The 27,619-nt window shown below is 31.1% G+C and overlaps 5 protein-coding genes across 6 annotated transcripts; 2 read left to right on the forward strand and 3 right to left on the reverse strand.

Moving 5' to 3' along the window:
* Positions 1-565: 565 nt before the first annotated feature.
* Positions 566-6,112, forward strand: LOC137814371 (short-chain dehydrogenase TIC 32 B, chloroplastic). The gene is made up of 8 exons (XM_068617071.2): positions 566-840; positions 3,866-4,097; positions 4,214-4,293; positions 4,386-4,539; positions 4,658-4,736; positions 5,121-5,205; positions 5,305-5,351; positions 5,447-6,112. The coding sequence occupies exons 1-8, from the start codon at positions 723-725 to the stop codon at positions 5,618-5,620; spliced, it is 969 nt and encodes a 322-aa protein (XP_068473172.1). The 5' UTR covers positions 566-722; the 3' UTR covers positions 5,621-6,112.
* Positions 6,113-10,833: 4,721 nt separating this feature from the next.
* LOC137814373 (Prefoldin chaperone subunit family protein) lies at positions 10,834-12,096 on the forward strand. Its single transcript, XM_068617073.2, has 2 exons — positions 10,834-10,973; positions 11,293-12,096. The coding sequence occupies exon 2, from the start codon at positions 11,305-11,307 to the stop codon at positions 11,758-11,760; it is 456 nt and encodes a 151-aa protein (XP_068473174.1). The 5' UTR covers positions 10,834-10,973; positions 11,293-11,304; the 3' UTR covers positions 11,761-12,096.
* A 659-nt stretch (positions 12,097-12,755) lies between these two features.
* Positions 12,756-13,547, reverse strand: LOC137814374 (uncharacterized). The gene has a single exon (XM_068617074.2). It carries the CDS (start codon positions 13,432-13,434, stop codon positions 13,075-13,077), a length of 360 nt encoding a protein of 119 aa, XP_068473175.1. The 5' UTR covers positions 13,435-13,547; the 3' UTR covers positions 12,756-13,074.
* Positions 13,548-13,906: 359 nt separating this feature from the next.
* Positions 13,907-18,478, reverse strand: LOC137814372 (Major facilitator superfamily protein). The gene is made up of 10 exons (XM_068617072.2): positions 17,865-18,478; positions 17,571-17,734; positions 17,064-17,127; positions 16,864-16,977; positions 16,711-16,758; positions 15,830-16,086; positions 15,620-15,710; positions 15,174-15,286; positions 14,923-15,046; positions 13,907-14,434 (listed from the first exon to the last, which is right to left on the reverse strand). Exons 1-10 carry the CDS (start codon positions 18,111-18,113, stop codon positions 14,240-14,242), a joined length of 1,419 nt encoding a protein of 472 aa, XP_068473173.1. The 5' UTR covers positions 18,114-18,478; the 3' UTR covers positions 13,907-14,239.
* Positions 18,479-19,821: 1,343 nt separating this feature from the next.
* EIF3A (eukaryotic translation initiation factor 3A) lies at positions 19,822-26,479 on the reverse strand. Of its 2 annotated transcripts, none has more exons than XM_068617075.1 (14): positions 26,336-26,479; positions 25,705-25,776; positions 25,071-25,552; positions 24,459-24,674; positions 23,981-24,349; positions 23,847-23,876; positions 22,895-23,122; positions 22,639-22,800; positions 22,143-22,364; positions 21,776-21,982; positions 21,489-21,695; positions 21,256-21,336; positions 20,712-20,913; positions 19,822-20,447 (listed from the first exon to the last, which is right to left on the reverse strand). In XM_068617075.1, the coding sequence occupies exons 2-14, from the start codon at positions 25,748-25,750 to the stop codon at positions 20,035-20,037; spliced, it is 2,865 nt and encodes a 954-aa protein (XP_068473176.1). In that variant the 5' UTR covers positions 25,751-25,776; positions 26,336-26,479; the 3' UTR covers positions 19,822-20,034. The 2 variants fall into 2 exon arrangements, with proteins under 2 accessions (XP_068473176.1, XP_068473177.1); XM_068617076.1 differs by having other exon boundaries at positions 26,143-26,369.
* Between the last annotated feature and the right edge of the window lie 1,140 nt (positions 26,480-27,619).

Genomic DNA, 27,619 nt, shown 5'->3' on the forward strand with positions numbered 1-27,619 from the left:
TGAATTCAACTGGTTACAAATAACGTTATAATAATTTCTTTCGAGTCTATAAATATAATTGCAGATAATACTTCTCATAAACTCAATATTTTATATTCATTTAATATTTATATATTATTATATTTTGACTAAGTTGATGCGAGAGTTTTTTGATGAATTTTTACTTTTGACATTAGTAATAAAACTCGACTAGACAAAAATAAATATAAAAGAGAAATAAATAAACCCTTACCTTAAGTTAAAGAAAAGTAAACAATACAATGTAATTTGATGTATATTTTGAAAATAAGATATAAGAAGTTTGGAAGCTAGACGCTCCTTGAAAAAGCATGTCATAGAGCACTGTAATTAAGCAGGTATATTGATTAAACAAGTTTTTTAATTTTAGTGTTATATGGCGTGTTGAACAAGTTCTTAAAAAGAAGTAACTATAATAGTTTTGAGGCACCTTGACCATAAATGAAGAAGAGTTGATTGGTAGGAAAGTGGTTGAATGTGTGAACAGTGTTCACCGCTCATAATTAAATGCAGTTCTAAATTAGAGAAGGATTTACGTTTGGCAACTGCCCCAACTTCATTATAGCTTTAACTTTTTATAACTATTGTCTGCAATTGCTTAATACAACCCTACCTCCATCTCTCTATATATATTTCTCAGACAATGCTCAATTTGTGTCATAACTCAGAACAGAATAGCTTGCGGTTTCACATTTTATTCAGACATGGTGGGTCTTTCGTTAGTAACAGGGAGGGCTGGTCCAAGTGGCTTTGGATCAGCTTCCACTGCAGAACAAGTTACCCAAGGAATTGATGCTGCCAACCTCACTGCAATTATCACAGGTCAGTTTTAACACACATATCAATCAGAATCTTCTTCTATATATGTTTATGTTATTCCTTCCTTGCACCATCACAATCTCATGTTTTGCGTGCATATATTAGAAACAATTTAGATTATTCTAGCTACTACATTACTCCATCTTCATCGAAGCTTTTGATCTTCTCTGTGTGTGAAAGTTTTTTATCTGATACCAAGAACCTGCATATTTCAATATGCAGGGTGAAGTTTGAATGAGTATATGTACTTTATCTCTTTAAGGTTTAACTAACTCACTCTGATATAGTTGTGAAATAACCCAGCTCTTAAAGTATTTGTGCGCGAATGGAATTGATGTTGAACTCGTAGGTAGGTGTACTGTGAAAAAAAAAAATATTGCAAGTAGCCTTTTTGTGAAGCAATTGCTTGTTAACATGAGGTGAAGATACGCAAACATTCCATTTTAATACATTTTAATAGGTTGTAAAATGAGTGTTTTTGTCTGTCTCAAAGAAACAACACTAAAACATAAGTGTTTTTGTCTGTCAAATTATCAATACTCTTTAAAATATTTTTATTTTTTTTTGTATTAGATGTTAGAAGGGTGGAGGAAAATTAAATTTTCCATATTCATAATCACTTTTTAGATCAAACAGTAAATACATTCGCTTAATAATTATAAATTAATATTTAATTAAATTATTTTATTTTTTAATTTAAATATTATAATATTATTCTAAAGGCTGAGAAGTGAATGTTTTTAGTGTTTAGAGTATCAAAAACATCTTTTTCCACTAGAAAAGGGAGATTCTACTCTTATTTTATTGTTTTCGTATTTCACTCTTAATTAGGTTTGAAAATCATAATACAAAATTAATATGAATTCCACCTCTCTCTTTATTCTACTAATCTCATGTCCCACCACCACTCCTTGTCCGTAGGACAAAAGTTGATAAATAAAATACGGAAGAGTCTTGTTCAAAAAATCATTTCTATATTTTGTGTATGAATAAAAAAAGTATTTTTCTTTTACTTAATAGTTTCAAATATTATTTTCAATATCTAAGCAAAATTTGACATGTCTTTGTTAATATATTTTTTTTCTGTCAACAAATATTAACGTTCACACTGATGATAGTAACGTTGATCATCCAATGATTTATTACATTATTTGAGAGACTAATGGAATATATATAACTAAAAATATTAATAAGAATTTAAAATTGTTCATGACAAAAGCAAACATATTAATAAAAAGTTTAAGATTAAGATTGGTAAATTTTCCATTAGAGACTAAAAATTATATTTTTAGTTCATTTTATTTTAAGAAATAATTGTTCCTTTTTGCTAATTTATAATATTTTTTAATGAGTGATAATTTTCTCAATTTAATATACTTTTTATATTTTCATTTATAATTTTCATTATCATAAAATATGGAAATTTATATTTGTAAAGAAATCTAACAACTTAAAATTTCAATGCTTTTAACATTTTTATCTATTGGACTTATGTACCAAAGAAAATTTTGAAACCTTAAGAAAGTAACATTTTTTTAATTTAAATTTGATATCTTGATTTAAAAAATAAAATAAAATAAAAATTATAAGATTAAATAAGCATTTTATTATTTTCTTTTATAAGTAAATTATAATAATATGTTTTAAAAAAAATTAAAGCAAATTTTGCTTTATTTATTTTAAAAATAGCTTTAATCATTCGCCAATACTAAAGCTTGTGATTTTAAATATGATTTAAATTAAAATAAAGTTTAAAACATTAAAGCAAGTAAATGTATCACATTTTCAGAAATCAAGATCATATAAATCTAATAAATAATACAAACCTAATCACAAAATTAACAAATTGTAAAGTATTAAATGGGTTTTAAAAAAATATGTAGACTTGCTGTCAAAGCTATCAAATTTAGTTTATTCCTGTATTACAAATCTGAACTTACTTTTTCAATGAGAGTCTTTCTAAAACTAATTTTATTTTATGGAGGATTTTTTAGTTTTTTTAGCAATTTATTTCTTTCAATTTCTTCATTCCATTTTATTTCTAATTGAATTTAGTTTTTCTTTAAAAAATAATCAATAGTAAAAAAACAATAATGTCTCACAATAGTAAATCTAAAAAATAATTTACATGTTTAAAATATATATTTATTAAAATTTTAAATTAAAAAATAATTCATATTTTCAAAATATTTGTTTGTTATAAATTATAGTTCTATAAAATAATAATTTATTTGTGTATCACACAACCTAAAATACTAACAATAGTATAATTTAAATAAAAAAGACAAACAATAGAAGAATAAATAGGAGGAAAGGATTCACGATTTTATATATATAATATGTATAAATCTCATCTTAAAAATTAGTTTTATAAAATTAAATTAGAATTAAAGTCTATTTCTAAATTAATAAGATTTCTTTACAATTGAAATCGAAATAATGTGTTATTCAATATGATAAATTATTTTTTGACTTGTATAAATAAACTGTTAACTTGTATTGGTGTTCATAAATTATGATAAATACACATATGCCACTAAAAATTAACTAGTGACCTTCTGTTTTTTTTTAATCAGCAATAAACAATCAGCAATAAACAATGAATAAATGTGAGTCACTTTAGGGGTGATTCAACCCTTATACAAAACACATGACCTTTAACCTTTTTCACAACACACACCTCACCAACTTCTAAATACTTAAATAAATTCGAAAAGAACCGCCTACAACCCTCACTCTTATACCCAAACAAAACATCAAAACATCATCACTATACAGACCAAATGATCAACACACCAATCAGAGAAGGAAAAAATCGCATCCTGCGACTTAGAAGTAACCCAAGCCCATGTCTTTAGTTGCACCAAAGCGAATACTTCCAATACATCTGTTACACCCCTCTAAATATTTATGTTTCCGGATTTTGTTGACCGTGATGCAAAGCAGGTTTGTTGGATGGTGTGTAGTCGCCAAGTAGTTTTAAAGTATCATATTGATGAATAAAAAATTTTCCTTGTTTCTGACTCAGGAGGAGCAAGTGGTATTGGGTTGGAGACAGCACGAGTGTTGGCACTTCGAAAGGTTCATGTGATCATTGCAGTACGAAACATGGTGTCTGCAAAAGAAGCTAAACAACGTATACTAGAAGAGAATGAGTCTGCACGAGTCGACATAATGAAGCTCGATTTGTGCTCACTCAATTCTGTAACATCCTTCGTCGACAACTTCATAGCTCTTGATCTTCCTCTCAATATCTTAATGTTGGTTTCTTTTTAATATCACATCACACCTTCAATCTATTCTCAATTTCTGAGTTCATTAATGTCTTTGAGTTACATTTCCTAGTATGGATCATATCATTGGGTTTTCATGTCAGAAACAATGCTGGAGTGATGTTCTGCCCCTTCAAACTCTCAGAGGACGGGATTGAGATGCAGTTTGCAACAAACCATCTTGGTGAAGTCTCAAGATTCTTGCATGAAGTTCTTTGGTTTACTCCTTTGTGGTAGTAAAAGTATTGTCTTTTCTCATCTTTTTTGACATCTCAGGTCATTTCCTGTTGACAAACCTGCTTCTTGAAAAAATGAAACAAACTGCACAAGCCACTGGAATAGAGGGCAGGATCATAAATCTGTCATCAATTGCCCATAACTACACTTACAGAAAGGGGATTAGATTCAATAAGATCAATGAGCGAAAAGGGTATTTTCACTTTGACTCCAATGGCATCTGGCCTCAAGTTACTGCATTATGACAGTGATTTTGATTTTGATCAGTAGAACATCACATTTTCTTTGTGACTATTTCCTTAAATTTTCAGTTATGGTAAAAAGAAGGCTTATGGACAGTCCAAGCTAGCTAACATACTGCATACAAATGAGCTTTCTCATCGCCTGCAGGTGATCCATCTATGTGTTTCTCCGAACTATGTAGAAAATAATAAATAAACAAACAACTCATCAGAGTGATAATGTCACAGGAGAAAAGAAAGAGAGGAATAAAAAAAAAACTATTAAAAACTATAAGATAAATGACTGAATCATTGATACGAGGTAAAACTCACAAATTTTTTTATATTTTAAATAAATTTTAGTTAATGTATAAAGTGTATTCAAAATAACGTGACAGAATGAATGTATTGCACTGGCTGGTTGCCTTTTGTTTTAGTGTTTTGTTTTTGGCAATTGATCATATTGATAAGAGAAACTGGCAAAAGGCTTTTTCCTTCTTTGATGATACCATGGATTGGAAAATTGAGCGTGTAACTTGATATTTGTGTGCAGGAAGAGGGTGTGAACATCACAGCCAACTCAGTCCATCCAGGAGTGATAATGACACCTCTTATGAGACATTCTTCTCACCTTATGCGTATGTTAATTCTCCTCAAACACAAACAAAAACTACAGAAGTAGATGATGCACTTTTAATAGTTACTCCTTTGTAACACCATACCATGATTTGTTGCAGACTTCCTGAAGATCTTCACCTTTTACATATGGAAGAACGTCCCTCAGGTATGTTATAGGTAATGTTACATTTGAAATGGTTCAGAAGTCCAAATATAATGTCACTAATCATGGCTTAATTTGTTAAAAAATGAAAATCTTAGGGAGCAGCCACGACATGCTATGTTGCTCTCCATCCAAGCGTGAAAGGTGTAACTGGGAAGTACTTTGATGATTGCAATCAACGCAAGCCAAGTGCGCATGCCAAAAAAAAACATCTAGCAAAGAAACTCTGGGATTTCAGTAACGAGTTGATCAAATCAATTTCAAAAGTCTGAATACGATTGCAGCTTGAAGTTTTCGTCCTTAATTAAGGACAAAACCTCTTGCAGTCCATGAAAACTGTAGCTGCTCATGCAATAAAAAGCACGTTACAGTAATATGAACAATTTGTCGTTCTCTCATGAGGATGTTTCCAAACATTTCATTCTTCACTGAGCAACCAGGAGGTGTTTGCATTTCTTTGCATCCAAACGTTTTTGCATCAAACTCTTCACTTCATCCAAAATCTCATCCTTACTATCCAGAAGTTAGAGGTAGCTACAATCAATTTTGTTTTTCAGTTATTAGCATAAGTTTATACCATAATCTTTCTGTGTTCGACCTCTAGTATTGTTCCTATCGTGTTAGTAGTTCCATGGTAGAATTGGATATGGTATCTTCTTCATCTCATTGTCTGCGATCCAACGTTAAAACAAAAGTCATGTGCTACTAGTTTTATGTGTTGTGTCATTATAAAAAGTTTTTCCTTTCTAAGAAATTTTTAGAGACATGTCTTCTTGAATTCATCTGTTTAGTTAGTTGATGGAAAAATTACTATAACTAATATCTATCTTTCATGCGTAGAATAATTTTTTATTACTGTATAATTAAAACTTACAATAAATTAGTATTTTTCTAATATAAATTATATTTTATATTTATAATAACAGATTATATCGCCATAAAATGTTGTTTTAGTTATAGACCAATTCCAATAATTTTTTTTAAAATATAATATATAACAATAAATATGAGAAAGAGGATTTTTTTTCTCAATTAGAATTCCATTTTTAAGAAACCAAATTCTCATTCTGTTTTCCTTCTTTTAATAAAACAAAAAATTTAAGAAAAAATAAATTAAAATTAATTGGAAAACACTAATATTTTACAGATTAATTTTATAATTAATCAAATTCACTAAGTTATTTAGATATACAATAATACATACATGGGAATTTCAATAATATATTAATTTAGCTAATAATTTAATAAAATTAATTTGAATTTTTTTTTTAATATTTACAACCCTCTGACTACTCAAATATATTTATTAAATTAATTATATAATATAAGGATTATTTTTACTTGATATATTGAATAAAATTAAAAAAATTATTTATATTACTTTGACTTGATTGTAAATAAAATGATTTTTTTTAATTTTTTATTTTTAACGTGTTAGTATTTTTGAAAAATATGATTTTTCATATAATGAAACTTTGTGAGTTAAAAATAATTAACATTTTAATTGCTTAATTGAGATAAAATTCTTTTGGTACTAAAAAAAATAGTTCATAATTTAAATAAATTATTTTTAAAAAGTTAATTTATATAATTTATATGCATATATCTTTAAAATTATATTAGCAGTAATGTTTCCGTTATTGAAGGAAAAAACGCAATAAATTTTGTAATTAATATTAAAAACACAAATATATTATTAATTAACATAATAAGAAGGTAGGCAAATATAAATAAAAAAATAAAAATTTCATATTAATCAAGCCCAAAACATTGAAGTCGCTATATATTTGACTCGTATCATACATCAACACATTATCTTTTATCAATATTTACTAAGTATTCATTGTTTTTTATTTATCATAAAAAATTTTGGTAACTAATTAAATACCGATTTAGAAACTATTTATAATAATAGAAATTAATTTAGAAACCAATAATTTTTTTATTCTCTAAAATAGTCTTTAATTTAGTCAATATATCAACTAATTATTTTTTATCTCTAAAATTGATTTTTATTTAATGATTTTCTGATTGTAAGGAAAGAGTTTGAGAAATTAAGAGTACTAGATATTCAATTCTTCCGTAGTATATTTTTAGACAAAATAATTTGTGTATATTGATATTCAATATAACCTCCTATGTGAAATGACAGTTTATATATACTTTATTTTTTATTCTTTTTTAAGAAAAAAATTATGACGAAATTCTAAACGAGTTATTCATCTTAATAATATTATGTCAATATACTTTAAGTTAAAAAAAAATATATATACGTTGATATTGATTTGAATTTGAAATGAAATAATCTAGATTTTGTTAAACAAATATAATAATATAAATTGTAGGGAAAAAATATACACACATTTATCCAACAACAATGAGAGCACGTTGTTGTAGATTCTACACTTATGAATATGAATAATTTACTTACTAAATAATAGTTATTTATTTTATACAATCCATATTTTTTATATAGTTATAATTTTTAATATTATTATTTTAATATTATTTTATATTATTAATTCTAAATTTATTCTTTATTATATATATTTATTTTTAAACTTATTTATTATATATATATTTATTTTTAACTCATTACATTAATAATTGTTAATTGTTGCTAATGATGATCAAATTATCATTTTTCTTTATTTTATCAGCAATAACAAGTGATGGTATGATACTTAAACAATAACTTTATGTAATAACCGTCAACCTTATCAAGTACATTGCACGCAGATAAGGGTGGTCATGGATTGGATTTTGGGTAATCCAATCCAAATATTTGGATCAGATTTATAATCCAAATTCTTATTTTTATAAAAAAAGAAATTGTATTTTAAATAAAAAATTATGTTTTTTTTTAAAAAATTAACATAATATTAATATTATATAAATATTAAGAAAATATAATAAAGTTATAATTTAATAAAACTAAAAAAAATTAAAGATAACATAATATATAATTTTTTAACAATAAAATATACCTACCTATAATACTTTAATTAAACTTTGAAAATATTATATCCATTTATTATGTACAAAATATTAGAACAAATAAAATTATAAAAAAAATATATAAAATTTGATTGCATAATAATTTAATCTGTGTGTGAGACACTAACTAAAAGTGAATAAGAGGTGGAACCAAGACATGTAGGAGATTGAGAGAGAGAGAGAGGTGGAACCAGGAGAGAGCACTAAAATTTAAAAAAGTGAATAAGAGATGCAAGGAGAGTGAGAAAGAGAGAGAGAAAACCACAAATGAGAGAAGTATAGAAAGATGGTTTAGATAGAATAGAAAATTTAGATTGAAAATCTGGATTTTCTAATTTTGAAGATCTTTATAAACAAAATGGATATTTGCTATGAAAATATAATAAAATATAGATAAAACTAAAAATTAGATTTAAATAAATAAATTTTTAATGGATTAGTGTAAGAGAGAAATAAATAAATTCTCATGCGTGATTGAGTAGCCATGCATGAATATCAGTCTCACGAGCTCCGATAATTTTATTGATATGAATGATCAGTCACACATGTGAAATAATTACAGTATGTGTGACTAACTAGTTATGCGTAAACACTAACAATGTGTGGTCGCAAGAATGATTTGTCATAGGTGTACAATTACATAGTCACAATATGTGTTTTAGTTTTATGATGTTGTTTGAATTTGCTCAGATGGCAGTTTCATTGGGAAATGTATGCCGAAAGTTTAAGGTAATGTGTGCTTGCAAGTAGATGAGTGGTTTGTTGATGGAGTAGCCTTTGGGCTATATGTGTTTGGTTGAGAGTTTCATAGGAGAGTGAGTGCATTGGGTGGAGCAGGTATAAGGTTTTAATGGTGGATTCTGTATAAGGTTGAATTAAAGTGGTTGGCATTTTTATAATGTGGATCATTCAACTTCGACTGCATGCCTTCAATGTTTGCAATAAATAATCAATTTTCAATCACCCAACTTAAGTTTTTTTTTTAAAAGATGATGACTGGCAACAATTTTATTATAAGATAGAATAACACATTAATTAAATCATAATAACATTTTTGACTGGTTTACAGTTATGAACAAAGATTAACATAATGTCAAGAATAGAAAATTGATTTTAAATTGAATAAATTATCATTGAAATTAAAAGAGTATAGTATATATATAAAATAAAATTGTACTATATAAAAGAAATATAAAATCTAATTATATCTTCAATCAACTAATCATGAATTATATACGATACAATAATTAATAAATGATTTCCTTAATAATTAATTAAGTAATATAATAACTAATAATATCATATAATTCATATGTTATGTCTAAAATTTTGATAAGAATATAAAAAATTTAAAAAATTATAAATTATTTCAACACATATTTGTATAATATTTAATAAAAATATTATATTTATATATTATAAATGAATCACTTATTAATATTTCAAATAACTTCAACATTAAACTTTATTTAAAAAATCAACCTGAAATCTAAATAATAATTCAAGTTAATGTTCACAAATTGAAGGATGTAAACTTTTTCTAAAATGTAAAAATTCAATTTGTGAATATTGATCAAAATTATTATTTAGATCTCATGTTGATTTTTTAAATAAGATTTGATGTTTAAGTAAGTGATTCATCTATAATATATATAAATATGTTAAAAATATTATATCTAATATGTGTTGAAATAATTTTTAATTTTTAAATTCTCTATATTTTTATTAAAATAACAAACATAATATAAATATCAATATCAATTATTATATGATATTATAATTATGTTAAAATAACAAACATTATATGATATATATAAATATGTTAAAAATATTATATCAAATATGTGTTGAAATAATTTTTAATTTTTAAATTCTCTGTAGTTTTATTAAAATAACAAACATAATATAAATATCAATATCAATTATTATATGATATTATAATTAAAAATTCAAACTAAATTTAGATATATAAAAGTAAAATAAATAATAATAGTTTTCGGATAATAAATTAGAATTTTGTAAATATCTGATTAGAGATCAAAGTGAATTTTTAATATTTATAAATTTGTTGGTATATTTTAAAATTTATTTTTGATATAATATTTTTCTAAACTTTAAAATTAAACTGTATAAAATAATATTTCATTATAAAAGTAATTTTTAAAACAAAAAATGTAATTTTTTTTTGTTAAAGATTGAGAATATTTATTTTATTTATTCAAGACGAAAATATTTTTTTTAAATTGACTTAATAACCTGGATCCGAACCAAATTAACAACCGTATCCGACTAATCTAATAATTTAAAATGATCAAATATTAAATTTGGATTATACTTGATTGTGAGATTTCATCAGATACAACCCTAACCTTTTTCTTCTTTTTCTTCCTTTCTTCTCTCTTCTTCCGCTTCAACCGAATCTCCCTCTCTCTCTCTCTGCTCCAACGTCGTCCCCTTCCGGCTCACCTGCGTCGGCCACGCCCTTCGCTCACGCACCTGTTTCCACTTCCGACCGCCGCAATCACCTGGGGGACAGTTTTCAATTTTGTGATCTTTCAAAACCCTACCTTCGGATATACTAGCGGTGCACTCTCTGTTACGAATTAGCAATCAGTGCTCCTCTCTTGGGTAACATTTCCGACCATATTAAACCCTCTTTGCTGTATTTTCGATTATCTGTTCCCTATTTATTTTAAATGATCTCTTATGAAAATAATGCAAAATGTTCGTTGTATATATTGTTGCAATCCGTTTGTTCCTTGCCCCCTTCATACTTGATGAAATGCCCAAATGTACCACAAGTTAGGATATGTATAATGTTTCAATGATGTATACCTTTCGGCCGTTATTTGTTGCTACTGTTGGGAATATAAACATGAACCTATGTGGTATTTGTGTATGGATTTTACTAATATAGCTTATTCGTTGCTGGCCAATCCTTTACTAGGACTCTCATCATATGGACAGCTCACGCCAGGATAAAGTTAGAAAGTTTGAAGAATTTGTTGACAAACGTTTGAAACCGGATCTTATTCATGCGATTAATCAACGGGACAAGGTTTTTGAACAACAGAAAATTTTTGCTGATCTTCGAAGAAATATTGAAAGCCTAGAGAAGAATAGTGTAACCAGTCTAAGGACATTGGTCAATATTGGGTCTGAAGTATACCTTCAGGCAGAAGTGCCAGATACACAACGCATATTTGTGGATGTAGGATTTGGATTCCACGTGGAGTTTACTTGGTCTGAAGCTCTGAACTACATAGAAAAAAGGGAAGAAAAGATAACCAGGCAGATAGAGGAGTACACCCAATTGATTGCATCAATTAAAGCCCAAATTAAGCTTGTTTGTGAAGGGATTCGAGAATTACTTCAACTACCAGCTGAGAAATCCGTACCAGAGCGGATATTTTGATATTTACTAAATATATACCAAGTTTTTCATATCTTTCGCTATCATTGCAAGATGTAAAGAAGAAATGCAAATGAACCGAACAGAGATTCATATTTATCCACCCCAAAATGTTGCGTCTCTTTCTTTGACCTTGTACCCAAGTACAGGAAGATACATCAAATGCTTTTAGGCTTTCTAGTCACCCTTTTAGTTATGGGGCCAGTGTTTATTATTGTACCATTGTGATGCCTCAACCTTGTAATATTTCAAGGCGAGGTTTGTTTTATAGTCATTGGGTTTTAACTCGATGGTTAGGGAATTTTCAATATCAGACTTCAGTTTTTTTTTGTCAGCAAATCAGGCTTGAGTTTATGGGAAAATATTTGTAAAATGGGCTAATTTTGTTTTGCATTAAAAGAATTTGAATTACTAATATACAAAATACTAGTGGAAAGCTCGACAAAAAAAAATATGATATTGTTGAATAAGATGACATAAAATAGTGTTTCCTTGTCTCCGACTCGAGTGTTGGCACTTCGAAAGGTTCATGTGATCATTGCAGTACGAAACATGATGTCTGCAAAAGAAGCTAAACAACGTATACTAGAAGAGAATGAGTCTGCACGAGTCGACATAATGAAGCTCGATTTGTGCTCACTCAATTCTGTGACATCTTTCGTCGACAACTTCATAGCTCTTGATCTTCCTCTCAATATCTTAATTTTGGTTTTCCTTTTAATTTTACACCACACCTTCAAATCTCATGTATACTCAATTTCTGAGTTCATTAATGTCTGAGTTAGTCATTCCTAATATGGATCATATCATTGGGTTTTCATGTCAGAAACAATGCTGGAGTAATGTTCTGCCCCTTAAAACTCTCAGAGGACGGGATTGAGATGCAGTTAGCAACAAACCATCTTCGTAAAGTCTCAAGATTCTTGCATGACGTTCTTTGGTTTACTCCTTTGTCTTGCATGACATTCAATTTTATTTGTTGAAATGAAAACAACAGCTACAGAATTACGTTATTATTCATTGTAAGTATTGAATGAAATATTTATTGGCCTCAATCTAACTCCCCAGACGAAAAACCAGATGATCAGCATACCCGAAAGACAAATAATTCAGAAATCTATTGGGAAGACATCATTGCTTACATTTGACAATGATGTCCTTGTGTGGATTTACAAAAATAAATAATCTCATATATACAGAAGCAACCAGTTTAGTCCAATTTCATAGATAATCTCTACGTCAGGCCGTGTTCATCAGAAGCTCTTTTCAGCAGGAAATTATCACATAATCTCGAAACCTGTGATCTGGGTCAAATTCTCAGCGAGTTTGATCATGCTCCCACAAGCCCACAGCTCGCACCACGCAAGCAGAAGCCGCCACAATTGCTGCTGCAAAGACGGGTGGAACGAATAGGTCAATCTTAGACTTGATGAACATATGAGGAGGAAAACACAGGATGTCTCCTGGAACATCCAAGGGCATTCTAATGGAGCCACCAGTGCTGCACTTCTGAGAGAACGAAGCGGAGGGGGATATAGCGGAGACAAACGCCACCTGCGGTGAGATAGAAGCCACTGCCACCGTCAACGTTAGAAGTGTTATCCAAGTGGCAGCATAGGTTACTAAAGGCCATGTGAAGTGTAAACGGACCAGGTTAGAGAACCAGAAAAAAGACATGGTCGGAAGATCTAGGATGGTACTTGGTGGTTGATAAGATAGTTGATGTAGTCTATATAAACAAGACAGGAATGCAGTGAAATTGGTGCGAAACTACCTAACCATAGCTACTTTTTTAGTGATTTTGGTAAGGAAAAATGGTAAGTGATGGACCAATGAGTATTGAAGTGGAGGATGACTTTAGAGACTCCTACGATGGGCTTGTTACAGGCCATGCTTTATGGCTTCGGTTTAGTTTTAGACTGGATAGTGACTTTCGCACCTTAAAAAATTGAGAGCATTCTACACGTGGAAACAAAACAGGGTAGTTGGCGGATTCGTTCTTTCCGCACTTTAGTTCACAAACATTAAATCGAAACTCTGCTTCTAGTTTTTCACATTTTAGGTCAAGACGTCCTCTTCTGCAGGTTACATATATAATCTTTTTGGTACTGAGAAAAAAAAAATCAGAGAAGATTATTACTCCCTTATAAGGCCAGAAAAGATCAATGAGAATTTATAAAACAACCTGTTTTAGTGAATACATATAGATACATTACACATAAGCTTGGGCATGTTTACTAGAAACTTTACATAAAAAACAGTGCAAAAGCAACTATTAATTGCTTTCGCGGAATCACGTCCAGCCAGCGGTAACAAATGTGTTACCGAACACACTGATAGTTGTCACAATTTATACAGCTCATTCAACTGAAGGAAATTTCACCATAACATAAAGACAATCCAGATTGGACGTGTTGCTCGCGAGAAGACAGAATGAAACAATGTGTACACAAAAATCTACAGTTTTGTAGTTGAAGCAGCTTTAAATTCGGTGACTGGTGGAGGATGATGATGTGTACCCCACCTTCAGAGCAAGCGATAGAAAAATGCAGAATGAGACACAAAGGAAAGCAAGCATAATCACAAGCACAGATTTGAACGAGATGAGCGGGGCGAAAAAGAACACGATAGCAATTGTTGCGCATTGCCATATCTTTAGCTGCGCAAAAGCCCCTTCCTGCAGCGGAAAGCAACAGAGACTTGGCATTAGAGGCAACTTAAACTAAGGTCGTACTAGAATAAACTTTTCCATTAATACTTTTCGGAGGAAAAAAAATATAAGGATAAAATTCAATGATATTTTCTCGTGTATTAAAATCAACTTATGCATTTCTACAAAAGTTTCGACAAATGTTAAGTATATAAATTGATTTTAACTTATAAAATAAACCCAATTCATTTACAATTTTATTTCCTTTTCCTACAAGTAATTATGGAAAAATTTATCCAAGAACATAATTATTAAGCCAATGATGGAAAATAAAGTATCAGTTAGTGGGAAAATATATGATAGAGAAAAAGAATCAAGCAGAAAGCATGTGAAATGTGTGAAGAATAACTGGGGATGTCCAAGTTGTGAATCAGATATATGTAATCAGTAGCGTTGAGACATGAACAGCAATGCAGAAGCAAGGCAAACATGTTAATAGGGCATCATTTGTATACCGTGTCGTGCTTAAATAGTATTCCAATCAATGCATTTAGTTGCGTCATTAAAACTCCATCACCAATGCCCAATAAACCAGCCAAAAAGAGTATGTAAAGAGTACCAAGAAATCCGCTGCTTATGCTGCATCAGGAGTGGGAAAGAGAGATATAAGCACGATTAAATAACATTGGGCAAATAAATTAAATAACATTGGGGAAATAAATTAAATAACATCAACTTCATTCAAAGAAAATTATTTACTGCCAACCTGAAGTCTAGCAGAAGTAAGATTAATACGACTGCCTGCGCAAAAACTCCAACAGAAACTATTGTTGTAACGGACGTGAGACCAGAGGTGAGACGACCAGCAAGCAGAGAACACTGACATATTCATAGAAATTAAGAAAATAAAGTAGATTCCATTAGAACATATTTCGATGTGGCAAGGAGCTCTACATATTAGAACCACCGTGAAAAAACATAGAACATGGCAGTTTCCTTGTCTACATGTTAGAACCACCGTGAAAAAATGTAGAACATAACAATTTCCTTGTCGATATTGGTATCAGTTGCTCGAAGACATTTCAAAATATAAGTACATAAATAAAAGATGAGGAAATAAGAAACAGAAGCTCGTTCACATGATATAATCAAAGGTTAATTTTAAACACCCAGCAATGGCAAGGAAATATACTTCAACATTCCTGTACTTACTATTCCATCAAAAGCCCCATAGGCTGCCATTGAACTACCCACACCAGAAATACCAATTGCAGGAGTTACAACATACTTGGTAAATTCAGCCCTACAAAAAAGTATTTCGTTAACAAAAAAGATATAACAAAAATAAAAGGACATAATAAATCATAGAACCAGTATTGAAAATCCAAAAGAACGAATGCCTTATAATTCGTAAGAAATTACCACACAAATGCTTGTTGTAGACCTGAATATGCAATAAGGGGTATGATCAACAACATCTTTATATCAGACAATGCACCGCCAAGTGATTTTGATAGAGACTTCAAGGAAGCACATGCACCAGCATCTGCACCTGAAAGCTCTTGTTCCCCCTTGCTATTAACACTCCGTTTGCGCAAGAAGCACATTAATATTGCACCAAAAGTCATAATGAAAAGGAATACAATAAACAATACAGTTGTTCCTTTGGTACTTCCCTCCTGCATTAATGAGAAACAAAATCAAATACTGGAATATGCAGAACATTTTAAATCAAAAACTCAAACTTGTTAGGTTGTCAAATGAGATTGTTGAAGGGTACAGGGAAAAACTGAGCTCATATTTACATTTCCTCGAAATCTTTTGCATATCATACATATTAACATTTTTTTCATATATAAATAATAAATAAAATAGGAAATTAAAAAGAAAACACAGAAATGCTAAATTGCAGAGCTTGAAAAGGAGTGTTTCTTTTATTGGTTGAAATTCCTGTAAGTTTCAAAAGTTTGGGAATGAGACACCAAATAGAAAGTGGCGTGAGTTTTATCTAAAAGTGTATTATACAGTGCTACTCACATTTCACATAGATAAATAGTGGTCTATCAGAAGTTACGAACTTCTTTGATAGAGAAGTTAAATACTATATTCATTCAATCAGGGGTCCCGTTATTATCAAGTTAGTTGACGTTTTTTCCTTTTCCTAAAAGATATTTCACTAGTAGCAATTCTTCATTCTTAGTTTCTAACAAGGTAGGGGCATGCGTGACTAATACCATGAACCGAGAGTTAAAATACAGAATAAAAGAAAATTCTAAAAATATGAAAGAGTAACCACCACGTACCTGCTGATCATCACTCAGTAGAGCAAATGTAATAAGATTTCCAATAAACTGCATAACAGGTATTTCCTTGATCAATTTCAAATTCTAAGAGATTTTTTAAAAATGAAACAAACAACAGAGTGATCAATCATGATTAAAAAATAATATGATCACCTGGTGGAGTGCATACACAGCCCAGAATTCCCCATTGAAGTCACCAATTACAGCGCCTTCATGCAAGTTGTTATCTGTAGAATGACTGCGTGCAGCAGAAGTGAGATATGTTCCCTGACACGTCAAACTAAAATAAGTAAAGATGAAGGTGACCAATGACAAATTGAAGGAGCTATAAAACCTTGACAGGTTACATGTACCTCTCCAACCCATATTATGGAAGCACAAAACCCAAGATACACAGAAGCAGGAACCAATGTATACCTGCAGCAATAATTGCTCAATGGTCAAGGATATGCATATAAATTTTACTACGATTGACAGCATACATATTTATAAAGCAAAAAATAATTGGTACTCACATATAGAGCAGATCTACGAGCATGTATGAGCAACAATCATAAACGATGATAAAGAAAGGTAGATTTTGGTTCACATACTTGTCACTCGTTAAAGGTTACATATAGGGACCAATCCATCATGTAAAATAAAGACAATCAACTGTTTAAGAATGGAAAACATCAGAACTAAAATTCAAATAATTGAAAATATAGTGATATTAAGACTAAGATTGACTAAATCCTAGAACCAACAGCACATTTTATCCATATGAAATCCATCATATACATGTATATATAGTATTTTTAGCAGCAGCAGCAAAGCAGGTGAAAATCCAAAAACGAAATAGATGAATAGATTGTAATTACCAATTAGGTTTCAAGTTGGCAGCCACATAAAGGACATAGCCAGTAGTCCCGAGTAGCAGAGAGTTCTTAGAGCCGAGAACTCGCACCACCAAAGAAGCAACCACAGAGAAGAATGTGAAAGACAAATACAAGATCCCGAGAGAAGTGGTACCTAAGTCGTCCTCCTGAAGTGAAAATTCAAACACCGATGAAACACTAAAGACTCAACCGAATCGAGACGGTTACTGGAGGAGGACCTCGGTTTCCCTACCTCGCAAACGAAACCAAACGCAAAAGGAAACGAAAAATACTGACAGTGTTGAGAGTGCTCTGCAGATTCTGCGCGGCACCGAAGGCGAGAAAAACCAAGAGAAAGGCCAAACTGAGGATGTGAATATCCCTGGTGTGAGTCCTGGTGTTCGGCGCTTGGGGCGGCGAATTGTCGGCGACGAGCGGCGTCTCTTCGTCGCCGGGTATTGCAGAGGCCATTGGTTGAGATTGTAGCTCCCGATTGGTGGATGGATGGATATAAATATTCCCAAATCTGCTTTCGTCAGACGTCATGATTCCATTAAGATCCAAACGTGATAGCAACTTGCCGGCCCAACTCCGCACGCTACAAGACGAATCTAAAACTTTCACATACTTCCTTTGTTTCTTCTTCTTATAGATACTATCCTAAGATTCCTTCTTCAATTCATTAGCCCAACAAAACAAAAACCAAAAGTCCTCTTCAAAGAAAAGCTCTCCCTCACGCTTACATCACTATTATTGCTTTCCCCTTCTTCACATCAAAATATTTTCAAGCCGTAACACTGTTGCTGGCCTCCTCATTTTTTAATTATTCCTACCTTGGATTCTTTCTTTTGGTTACTTCTTTTTGTTTTAAAGGTTGCGAAAATTAGAGATTGGGTTACACATCAAATTTTAAAACAGCAAATATAATTGTTAGTCCTTTATTGTGTCAATAAACGTTGAAAAAAATATATATACTATGAAGCTCGTGAATTTAGTCTATTCATTAAATATTAGAATTATTTAGAGTTTATTATAAAAATTATTATAATTAATCAAATCATTCATAAATATATAAACTATATAATGGTTGACTGAATCTGAATCTGTTCATCCATTTCAATATGAATTCAACTGGATCTTGGGCACGCTTTTATGTCATACACCTTTTCAGTTTGTGACACATTGTTTATTTATTTATTTACTCATTATCCAACTATTTGATGTTTACAACTATAAATAAATTTATTTATTTATTTACTAGTGATAAATTTATATAATTTAATATTTCAAGATTGAATTTGAAAACAACTGCAAAAGAAATATTAATAATTCTCCATTATATTGTATTACACAATTCTATATTTAATAATAGTAATTAAGTGCGGAATTTTTAAAGTAATTTTGATTTATTTATTAAATTTTACAAAAAATTTAATTTATTTAAATTTTTTATAATTATTTTATTTTAATATTATAAGATTTAGATTTTTTATATATTTACACGGTAACATAAATATTTTAATTGAGTTAACATATTATCATATAACGCATATAAATCATGTTTTATTTTAAATTAATTTTAACCATAATAAAATTATAACATTACAATTTCATCCATTAAAAAAATAAATTTACCAATCTTATTCATTACATTTCATGAATATTTATAAACTTTCTCTTCAATTTCTTCATTTCTCATATTCCTCTTCCTCTTTTCCGTCTTTTTTTCTTCTCAATTCAAATTGTCCCACCGAATAAAAATTATTATAGCTAGGAAAGTCCTATGAACTAGGTGAGTCCCACATTTTGGTGAATTCTACATAGTACCCACAAATATCTAAACTTAGAATAGAGATCTACAATAAAAGGTATACAATTCACCTCAATCTTCAAAATTTCTCTATCATTATCTCCTCAACTTCTCTTATTTACTTTATTTTTTTAAATCTTAAACTATATAATGAAACATATTTGAAATCTCTTGGAATGAATCAAAAATAATAAAATTATCATTAATATCTCTATATTCATCTCTTCATATTTTTATTCAGCTAACACTTACAATATTTCCATCCAATTTATTTTCTCTTTTCATTTCAGCATTAATCATTCTATTACTTCCTAAAGTTCAATTTTCTGAAGGAGCAGAAAGGATGAAGAGATGTATTTTTTAATGTAAAATTAAATAAGTGACAGCCGAAAGTTTAAAATAGAAAATAAAGGCAAAATACTGGTTATTTTCTGAGTAGAAAAATAGGACGAAAGTATGAAACTTCGATTACCATTTTCAATCCATTCAATCATAAATAGAAAATTTTGCTGGTATGTCCCTCAATCCATTAGAGGACTTGCGAGTATTAAGAAGGTAATAAATTAACTCAGCATCAAAAAGAATTCTAGAATGTAAACTGGAAAGAGTGCAGACAACTCCAAAAAGTAACCAGCAATAAATCAGGGCACAAAATATTCAACGGGGATTCCTGGACCAAGAAGAAGATGACCTTGAACCTCCACCACCAGCAACATAACTAGTTCTCTTATCATCACTACGCCACCTGTCACCATCCTGCCTGCTGCTGCTACTGTTACTCCAGCGGTCTGTTTCCGGAGGAGGATCAGTTCCTGTTCTTTCAGTTCGCCTGAACTTAGGCACATATTTCCCAGGGGTTGGAGCAGCAGCGGCTGCAGCTGCTGCAGCAGGAGCTGTTACAGATTCCAATGGTCGAGCAGGAGGAGCTGGTTCAGCAGCTCTGCCTAACAATGCTTCTCTCCTTTGTTTCTCCTTTTCCTCGAGTTCCCGCTCTCTCTGCCTCTGTTTTTCAGCTATTTCGGCCAGTTTTGCTAAGCGTTCAGCCTCTTCCTTCTTTCTCCTTTCAGCCTCTGAAATTTAAAAGAAACCATTAGTTGGATAAATACAAAAGACAGGCTATTACTACATTGTGCGTTAAAGTTAAAAGATGGTAAATTACCACGGTTGTACTTGCATTTCCTTGAGTAAAATAAAATATGAAAGGTGAAATTGGAAAACAAAATATGACAATCATTGTGAATTTTTTTAAAAAAAGAGCATATTCAACCTTCTAAAAAGATCTAAACAAAAACAAGTTATATTGAACTTTTCCTACAAAGACAGTTCAAAAATACCTTCACGTTTCCGAGCTTCCTCCTCCTCATGCATTTTTTGTTGTCTCTCTTCTTCTAATTTCAGATAATACTTCAACTTCCTCAGTTTTTCCCTCTCCTGTCTCCTCGACTGCAAAATCCTAGAGATTCGCTCTTCCCGTTCTCTTCTCAATCTATTAAACTCTGCTTGGCGATGACTAACAACTCGGACCTCATATATCTCCTGCATAATCAATCGCAAGAGAAGATATCAGTCAAAGGCAAGAGCCTGACTTTATAAGGCTAAATTAAATAATAGTTGACAGTTGCAGTAATTTTATGGCCAATGGAAATAATAGGTAGTAAAAAAAAATAGCAAGAGCCTGACTTCTTTATAAGGCTAAATTAAATAATACTTGACAGTTGCAATAATTTTATGGCCAATGGCAATAATAGGTCTTCACCCATCATAACCTGTGGAATATCCTCAAAAAGTTTGCAAAATAAAAAAGGATAGAAAATACAATTTGTCCAAGATGATTCGCAAAAAGACATTTGAAAAGCCAAACAGATTGTCCATATTAACCTTATTGCCCATCATTCGTGCAAGCCTCTCCTTCTCTTTGAGATCTCCCTCATGCCTCTGTTTGCTAACTTCAACTTCTTGCTGCATCATCAAAAATAGGTCTGATTCAGTTCAAACAAGACACATATTGGCTCAAATGAAGTTTTGTAGGAGGTGATTATCAGACATATATGCAAAAAGCCCATGTCAAAGTTACACGATCACAGATGCAAAGAAGAGTAACCCACACATACCTGTTGTTCACGCTCATGAAGAAGTCTCTCTTCCACTAAACGTTGTTGATATGCAGCTTCAATAAGGGGTGCAGCCTCTTCTCTTTTCGCTCTTTCCAAATAATCCATTGTTTTTGCTAACTTCTGCAACTTCTTTTCCATTTCCTGCCTTTCCCGGAGTTGTTCAGTCAAAGTTAACTCCATCAAGGTCTGCTTAGTGATTTTGTCCTACAGACAGGGTTTATAGTCAACAGTTGCAGAACCATAAATGAAGAATTTAATTTAACAAAGGGAAGACTTCAACTTACTCCCTCAATGATAGGCTTTTTGCCCTTCTTTTTAATACGTTTTTCAGCTTCTTGGAGTAAAGCTTGAGCTTCTTCAATTTCTCTTTCTTCTATCTCTCTGAGGATCCTCTGATTCTTCCTCTGCTCATACTCTGTCGCAAGCCGTCTTTGTTCTGCTTCTTCTGTTATTTTCTGAAGTCTTAGTCTTTTTGACTCCTCCTCCCGTTCCTTTCAATGTAAATATTAACGAGACAGTTGAATTATAAAAAGTGATATCATGGACTAAATCGTGTTAGAGAAATAATTATTTTAAGAGCTTCTTCATAAGCAGCTTTAGTAAACAGTTATTAAGCAGACAGTAAAAAAAATGGTATTCATAAATTTTTACCATTTCAAGAAGCTGTCGTTCTTGTTCTTCTTTCCGCTTCTCAATAATTGATTTTCGAGCAAGAAGCCTCTTGTGTTCTTTGGCAACAACCTCTGTCAAAGTTGGAAGTAAAGCTCCAAGTTTAGATGGTTTCCTATCAGGAGGATAAATCATTTGCCTGGCCTTATTTAATTGTTCAGCAAAATTGGCCAAGTGATCCCTTAAACCATCAGACTCGAGACTCTGCATTAGAGATGAAGCAATTTTGCCATTAAAAAAACTAAAAGAACTGTGCTGACATACAACAAACTTGAAGAATATGATGATTCATAGCAGCTGATACTAGACGTTTCATAACATTGTTAACAAAAACAAGTCATTTGTAAATAACCAATATGCAGAAATAAATATGATAAACAAACTCAAGTATTTCTAAGTTAACATAATATGCCCAAAGTTTTCTGCAAAGTTAACAACTTTAGAGGGAGACAACTACAACAGAATGAACAAAACATACCGTTTTGCAAAAAATCACAACATTTTTCATGTGATCAACCTTCATGGATACAAACTTCTGCTTTACAGCATCTACAGCAATCTTTTCAACTACAGAAAAGTCAAAGAATGGGATCATCCCAGTTAAAGTCTCAATCTTCATTGTCTGGTACACATTGGACACCTAGAAGACAAGAGGAAACACATTAAAACAAAATGGAAAACATGTTTACTATTCATCCCCAACATAACAAAGGAGCAAAAAAAGGAAAATGCACCTGCTGCAGCAACCTCATGGTAGCTAGTCTTTCCAGTGCTGGTACATATTGAGACAATTGTACTTCTGGAACAGAAGAAGCTGTAGAAAGCTTGCCCCCTAACTTTGAGATTTTAGTTATCAAGGGCAGCGCTTTCAATGCAAGATCTGAGGGATGAAATTCATGTTCCAAAAGATGGTAAACATCTTTCACTTCCTGAGTTACACAAGACATCACTCCCTTGGATGCCTGTAATGGACCAACAGACACAAAGAGACTGAGTTCGGCAGCCTTATTTTGTAAGGAAAGCATTTAACTTAGCAATACTCCTGATAACCAGAGTCCACTCAACCTCCAAAATACATCATCAATAGACCCAATGCTATACAGAAGGCTTGCAATTGAATCAAATATGAATTGGAAAATCAGTTATATAACAAAGGCAGTTAAGGAGCAGTCAAATCAATCAACATCATCACTTAAGAACTTCAAAATTGTTACGATACTCAGAATTACATTTACTAAGTTAGTAATGTTTATCAAACAGCACGTGTAGTTGTTGTACTGAACAACCTAGAATACAAACATGAATCACAGTATTCAGTTGGCTTTTTTGCCACAAGTACCATCAACTAAATAATAGTCTGCATCTTGCTTTCATTTTATCCTCAGTGATAATAGTGAAAGAATACTGAGGTTAAAATAATTAGCATGCAGCAAATATGTACAGGCAGCAGGTGAAAAAATATACGTGACAAAGTTGTGAAAAAAATTCAAACAAGCTGCAACAAAAAGAAAGAGATATATTTTTAACTTGCCACATGGACAAAATAAGTTGATGAAGAACTGCAAATCAAATACACTAGAACATCAAAGACAATAAAAGGAAACCTATCACACAAACTGAAGTGGCAAATAATATACAATAAAAACTTAAAAAAGTAAGAAGATAAACTTAAAAGGAATATCTTACCAGTTCAGCAAGAAGTGATGATCTTGACAGCTGGGGACAAACCAAAAGGGAAACAGAAGAAAATAGTAAGATTAACAAAACAGATCTCCATATTCTACCTGAAGGAATACTACAATTGAGGGGAAGTAATATACCATTTCTCTGCTTTCAGGTTTAGTCTCAAGATTAAAGCCAATGAGATTGGCCATCCTCAAATTTCTCTCTTTTTCATGCTCCAGTTCCAAATGAGACGCACCATGTGTGCGGTCATGAGGAGGCACTGAAAGTGCAGCCAGAACAACAGACGAAGCTATTAATTGCAAATCCTTCTGGCTCAGATTCTTATTGAAGCTTTTCTGCAATAAAAAGAGCCTGAACCATGCATATGCATGATAAAGATGACTTGACGATATCCAAAATATTTCAGTCAGCTTCACATAGTAAACAACCATCAAAGATGGCTTGGGAGTTTTCTTGACCAAGCACATCAGTCCATGTATATCCTCCACTGATCTGAAGGCTTCCTGCACCCAGAAAAAAATTGTTAGGTTGTTGCCCAAAAATTCTCAATGCCTTTAACATTAAGAAAACTAACATGTAATAGATGCGTAGATAAAAATCAGAAATGCCAACCTGCCAGAGTTCAAGTTCAGTGGCAATTTTCAGCTGCTCAACTCTAGTATCAAGATACAGTTGTAAGCTTTCAGGAGCTGAAAGGTCAGGCCTATCTCTTTGGTCACGGTATTTATTGAGATTAGCCAAATGGTTTCTTATGATTTCACAAAGTCTGCGGAACTCTGTTGTTCGTTTATATTGCTTACAGAACTGGAAAGCTCGATGAGCTGTCATCTGCAAATAGCATTAGGATGCATTAGGAGTTTAAGTTTTAAAAACAAAAGGTATGTGTCTTAAATTATCATTATCATCTATAGAAGCATCTGCAAATATCATCTATAGAAGCATCTGCAAATAGCAAGCCACTTTTAATTGTCTAAATGTAGTACGCTGTAGAACTCAGGAAAACCTTAGTAAAACAGAGGATATTTGCCAGTCTATCAAAAAAAAGCCAACCACCCCATTCAAAGAGAGAAGGAATAATCAACAAGCCAGTAATCATTTGTAGTAAAAATAAATAAATGTCAAAAACTATTTAGCTTAAGAACTATATTTTTGTGAAGTTAAGAAGATACTACTTATGATGCATCAATAAAGTCAAGTTGGAAAAAAAAAAAGATAAAGAATTACAGCATATAAAGCTTCCAGTTTTGAGTTGTTTCGCAAGATCTCGAGCACTGTCCGGTAAGTTTCCCAAAGAAATTTAAACCATGGGGTAACAAGCTCTCGATCAGATCTGTCCTTTCCTTTCTCACCACTGACATAACTCAACATCAAGTCCTCTGGCCTTTTATCAGCCTCTAAATCATCAACATCAAGGGCCTCTTCTAATGCCTGTGCTTGACTCCGAGCTTGTTCAGCTTTCTCAGTTGACAGATGCATAAAGTGTTTGATCACCTCCTCCAGTGAACTAACATTGACTTGCTGACATATTATCCTATACTGAATAAGTCCATCTTTTGCAAACCGACCTTTGCGCATGTCCACACAAAGTTCAACATACTTAAACATAATCCGTTCAAGTGTCTTCTGCCATGCTCTGTATCTCTTTGAGGTAATGAGGTCATGAAGAGTCTGTAAAGCATCCTGCTTCTGCCCAACATTGATTAACTCTGCATATTTACAGAAATTCCCAGAATCACTCAACTACATCATTATCACACTATACATAATCAACAAACATATAAAAAAGAGAAATAGATTTTAAGAAAATCTGTAAATAAACAAAAACCACAAACGATATATAAGCATTGCTATAACTAACCTTCCGCCCTTTTGAGAGCATTCTCAGGCTTTAAGAACGATGTCATACTGAAAACTCACAGAATACGACACCCTGTCCAGATACAAATAAAAAAGAACAAATAAGTGTAACAAAAACAAATATATCTAAAGTGAAATTTTCATCACAATGGATCACAGTTCAGGATATTGGAATCAAAATAAAGAGAATACATTCATAAACTGAGGAATCGAGTAAATTTGTCTACGTTCCCTAAAAGTTCCCTAAAATCAGATAGATTAACCACTAATAACAGCACAGTCGTGTGGAAGAGGAAAAATGAGAAACAGATTCACGACTACAATAATTGAAATTATCAGCGTATCCCATACGCCAAATTAAACCAGCAGATAAAATGAAGAATTGAGAATTAATAAAACTATAAAATGTAATAGGGTTGTAGGAACGAAAAGAACAAACAATGATTCGAAATTATCGGGATCTAGTAAATCGAAAAAGCGAAAGACGATTTTATCGTCCTCCACGGTCACCGTCACTGGCAGTGGCGAAGGTGCAGAATCGCATAGAAGGTAGGGTTTGAAACAAGGGTGAAAACGTAAAAGATAAAGAGAGAGATAAATATGGAAAGGAAGAAGAGGAGAGAGAAGAAAACCTGGGAAGAGAAGAAAAGTGTTGGATATGGCCGCACTTGTTCAAGTGGCGCCGTGGTTACCCTAGAAGACGATGAAGCAAGCCAGTAGAGTTTAAGTGCCTATTCTAATTTGTAAACATATGGGCCTTATTTAATATATTGGTTGGGCCGTTCTCAGTCTACTCGGGCTTTTTATTTTGAGTTTTAGTGTGATTCGACCCATAACAGAATTGAATTTATTTTAAACACCTGTCGATTTATTTTAAATAGCAATTACAATGAGAACATTTAAATAACATAATTGTGTAAGATTTATTTTTATAATGAGTAACTAAATTGATTACAATGAGTATATGTTATGGAAACTACTACAAAAATAGTTAACAGATTATCAAGAAAATAACTAACATAATTTTATCATATTATAATTCTGTAATAGTTTTTTCTTGTTCTAAAACAACAAATAACAAACAATCACCTAACAAGAAAATACTTTTTTTGTAATAAAATAAAGAGAAAGGTATATTATTTACGGTAAGTAATATATTTATCCCTGACTTTATAAATAAATATAGGTTTAATATGTTTGTGAACTAGTGTGTGACTATTTTATTCGTTTTAGTTCTTAAAAATTCAAAATTTTGAAAATATTTCTTAATTAATATTTATTAATCAAATAATAAATTTAAATATAATTATAAATAAACATAACAATTAATATAACATATCTAAATATCATTTTCCCTTATAAATAACAACACACATTCAAATATTTCATAATTTTTTTTTATCAGCAAGATAAATACATAATACATAGTATATCTAAAAATATTAAACAAAAATATCGTATTTTTTTAGTAATAAAGAAATCAGTGTGGAGAAAAAATACATGTTTTTAAAGAACAAAACACTAATTTCATTCTTTTAAAGAAAAAAAATAAGATAAGGTTTAAAAGTAAAAGAATTAAAATCAAATAAATAAAACATTTTTCGAAAATAAAGTCCAAACTCATGACCAGGTCTTTTAATTTAAAACTAGAGTCATTATTGTTTTTAGGTTTAAAAAGTTTTGTTTGTTTCAGTTACTTTTTATGTCTACACTTCATTGCCTATTTTTGTAGACCCTCCTTCCATTTATCTCAGTTCAACCTTTGCTTCTTCCCAATTTTTATGAGGTTGTCTTCAAACTATTATTACAAATTCAGCATACCCATTTTAACATGTTTTTACTTATCTTTATCACAATTTTAATCGTTGTTACTCTATCTGCATTTTAGAGGATTTTGGTTCCTCTCATAAATATAT

Source organism: Phaseolus vulgaris, chromosome 1 (assembly GCF_051622355.1).
Source record: "Phaseolus vulgaris cultivar YP4 chromosome 1, ASM5162235v1, whole genome shotgun sequence".
NCBI lineage: Eukaryota > Viridiplantae > Streptophyta > Magnoliopsida > Fabales > Fabaceae > Phaseolus > Phaseolus vulgaris.

Bases quoted from the DNA above. Each gene is read 5' to 3' on its own strand.
- LOC137814373 (XM_068617073.2), top strand. From the start codon at position 11,305: ATGGACAGCTCACGCCAGGATAAAGTTAGAAAGTTTGAAGAATTTGTT.
- LOC137814371 (XM_068617071.2), top strand. From the start codon at position 723: ATGGTGGGTCTTTCGTTAGTAACAGGGAGGGCTGGTCCAAGTGGCTTT. The intron at 841-3,865 runs GTCAGTTTTAAC...TTTCTGACTCAG, and splicing joins CCTCACTGCAATTATCACAG to GAGGAGCAAGTGGTATTGGG. The intron at 4,540-4,657 runs GTATTTTCACTT...TTAAATTTTCAG, and splicing joins AAGATCAATGAGCGAAAAGG to TTATGGTAAAAAGAAGGCTT.
- LOC137814372 (XM_068617072.2), bottom strand. From the start codon at position 18,113: ATGACGTCTGACGAAAGCAGATTTGGGAATATTTATATCCATCCATCC. The intron at 17,128-17,570 runs GTAATTACAATC...TTATTGCTGCAG, and splicing joins GCCAACTTGAAACCTAATTG to GTATACATTGGTTCCTGCTT. The intron at 16,759-16,863 runs GTGATCATATTA...CCTGTTATGCAG, and splicing joins CTGTGTATGCACTCCACCAG to TTTATTGGAAATCTTATTAC.
- LOC137814374 (XM_068617074.2), bottom strand. From the start codon at position 13,434: ATGTCTTTTTTCTGGTTCTCTAACCTGGTCCGTTTACACTTCACATGG.
- EIF3A (XM_068617075.1), bottom strand. From the start codon at position 25,750: ATGACATCGTTCTTAAAGCCTGAGAATGCTCTCAAAAGGGCGGAAG. The intron at 22,801-22,894 runs GTGCATTTTCCT...CTTGTCTTCTAG, and splicing joins CCATGAGGTTGCTGCAGCAG to GTGTCCAATGTGTACCAGAC. The intron at 21,983-22,142 runs GTAAAAATTTAT...TTACATTGAAAG, and splicing joins AACGACAGCTTCTTGAAATG to GAACGGGAGGAGGAGTCAAA.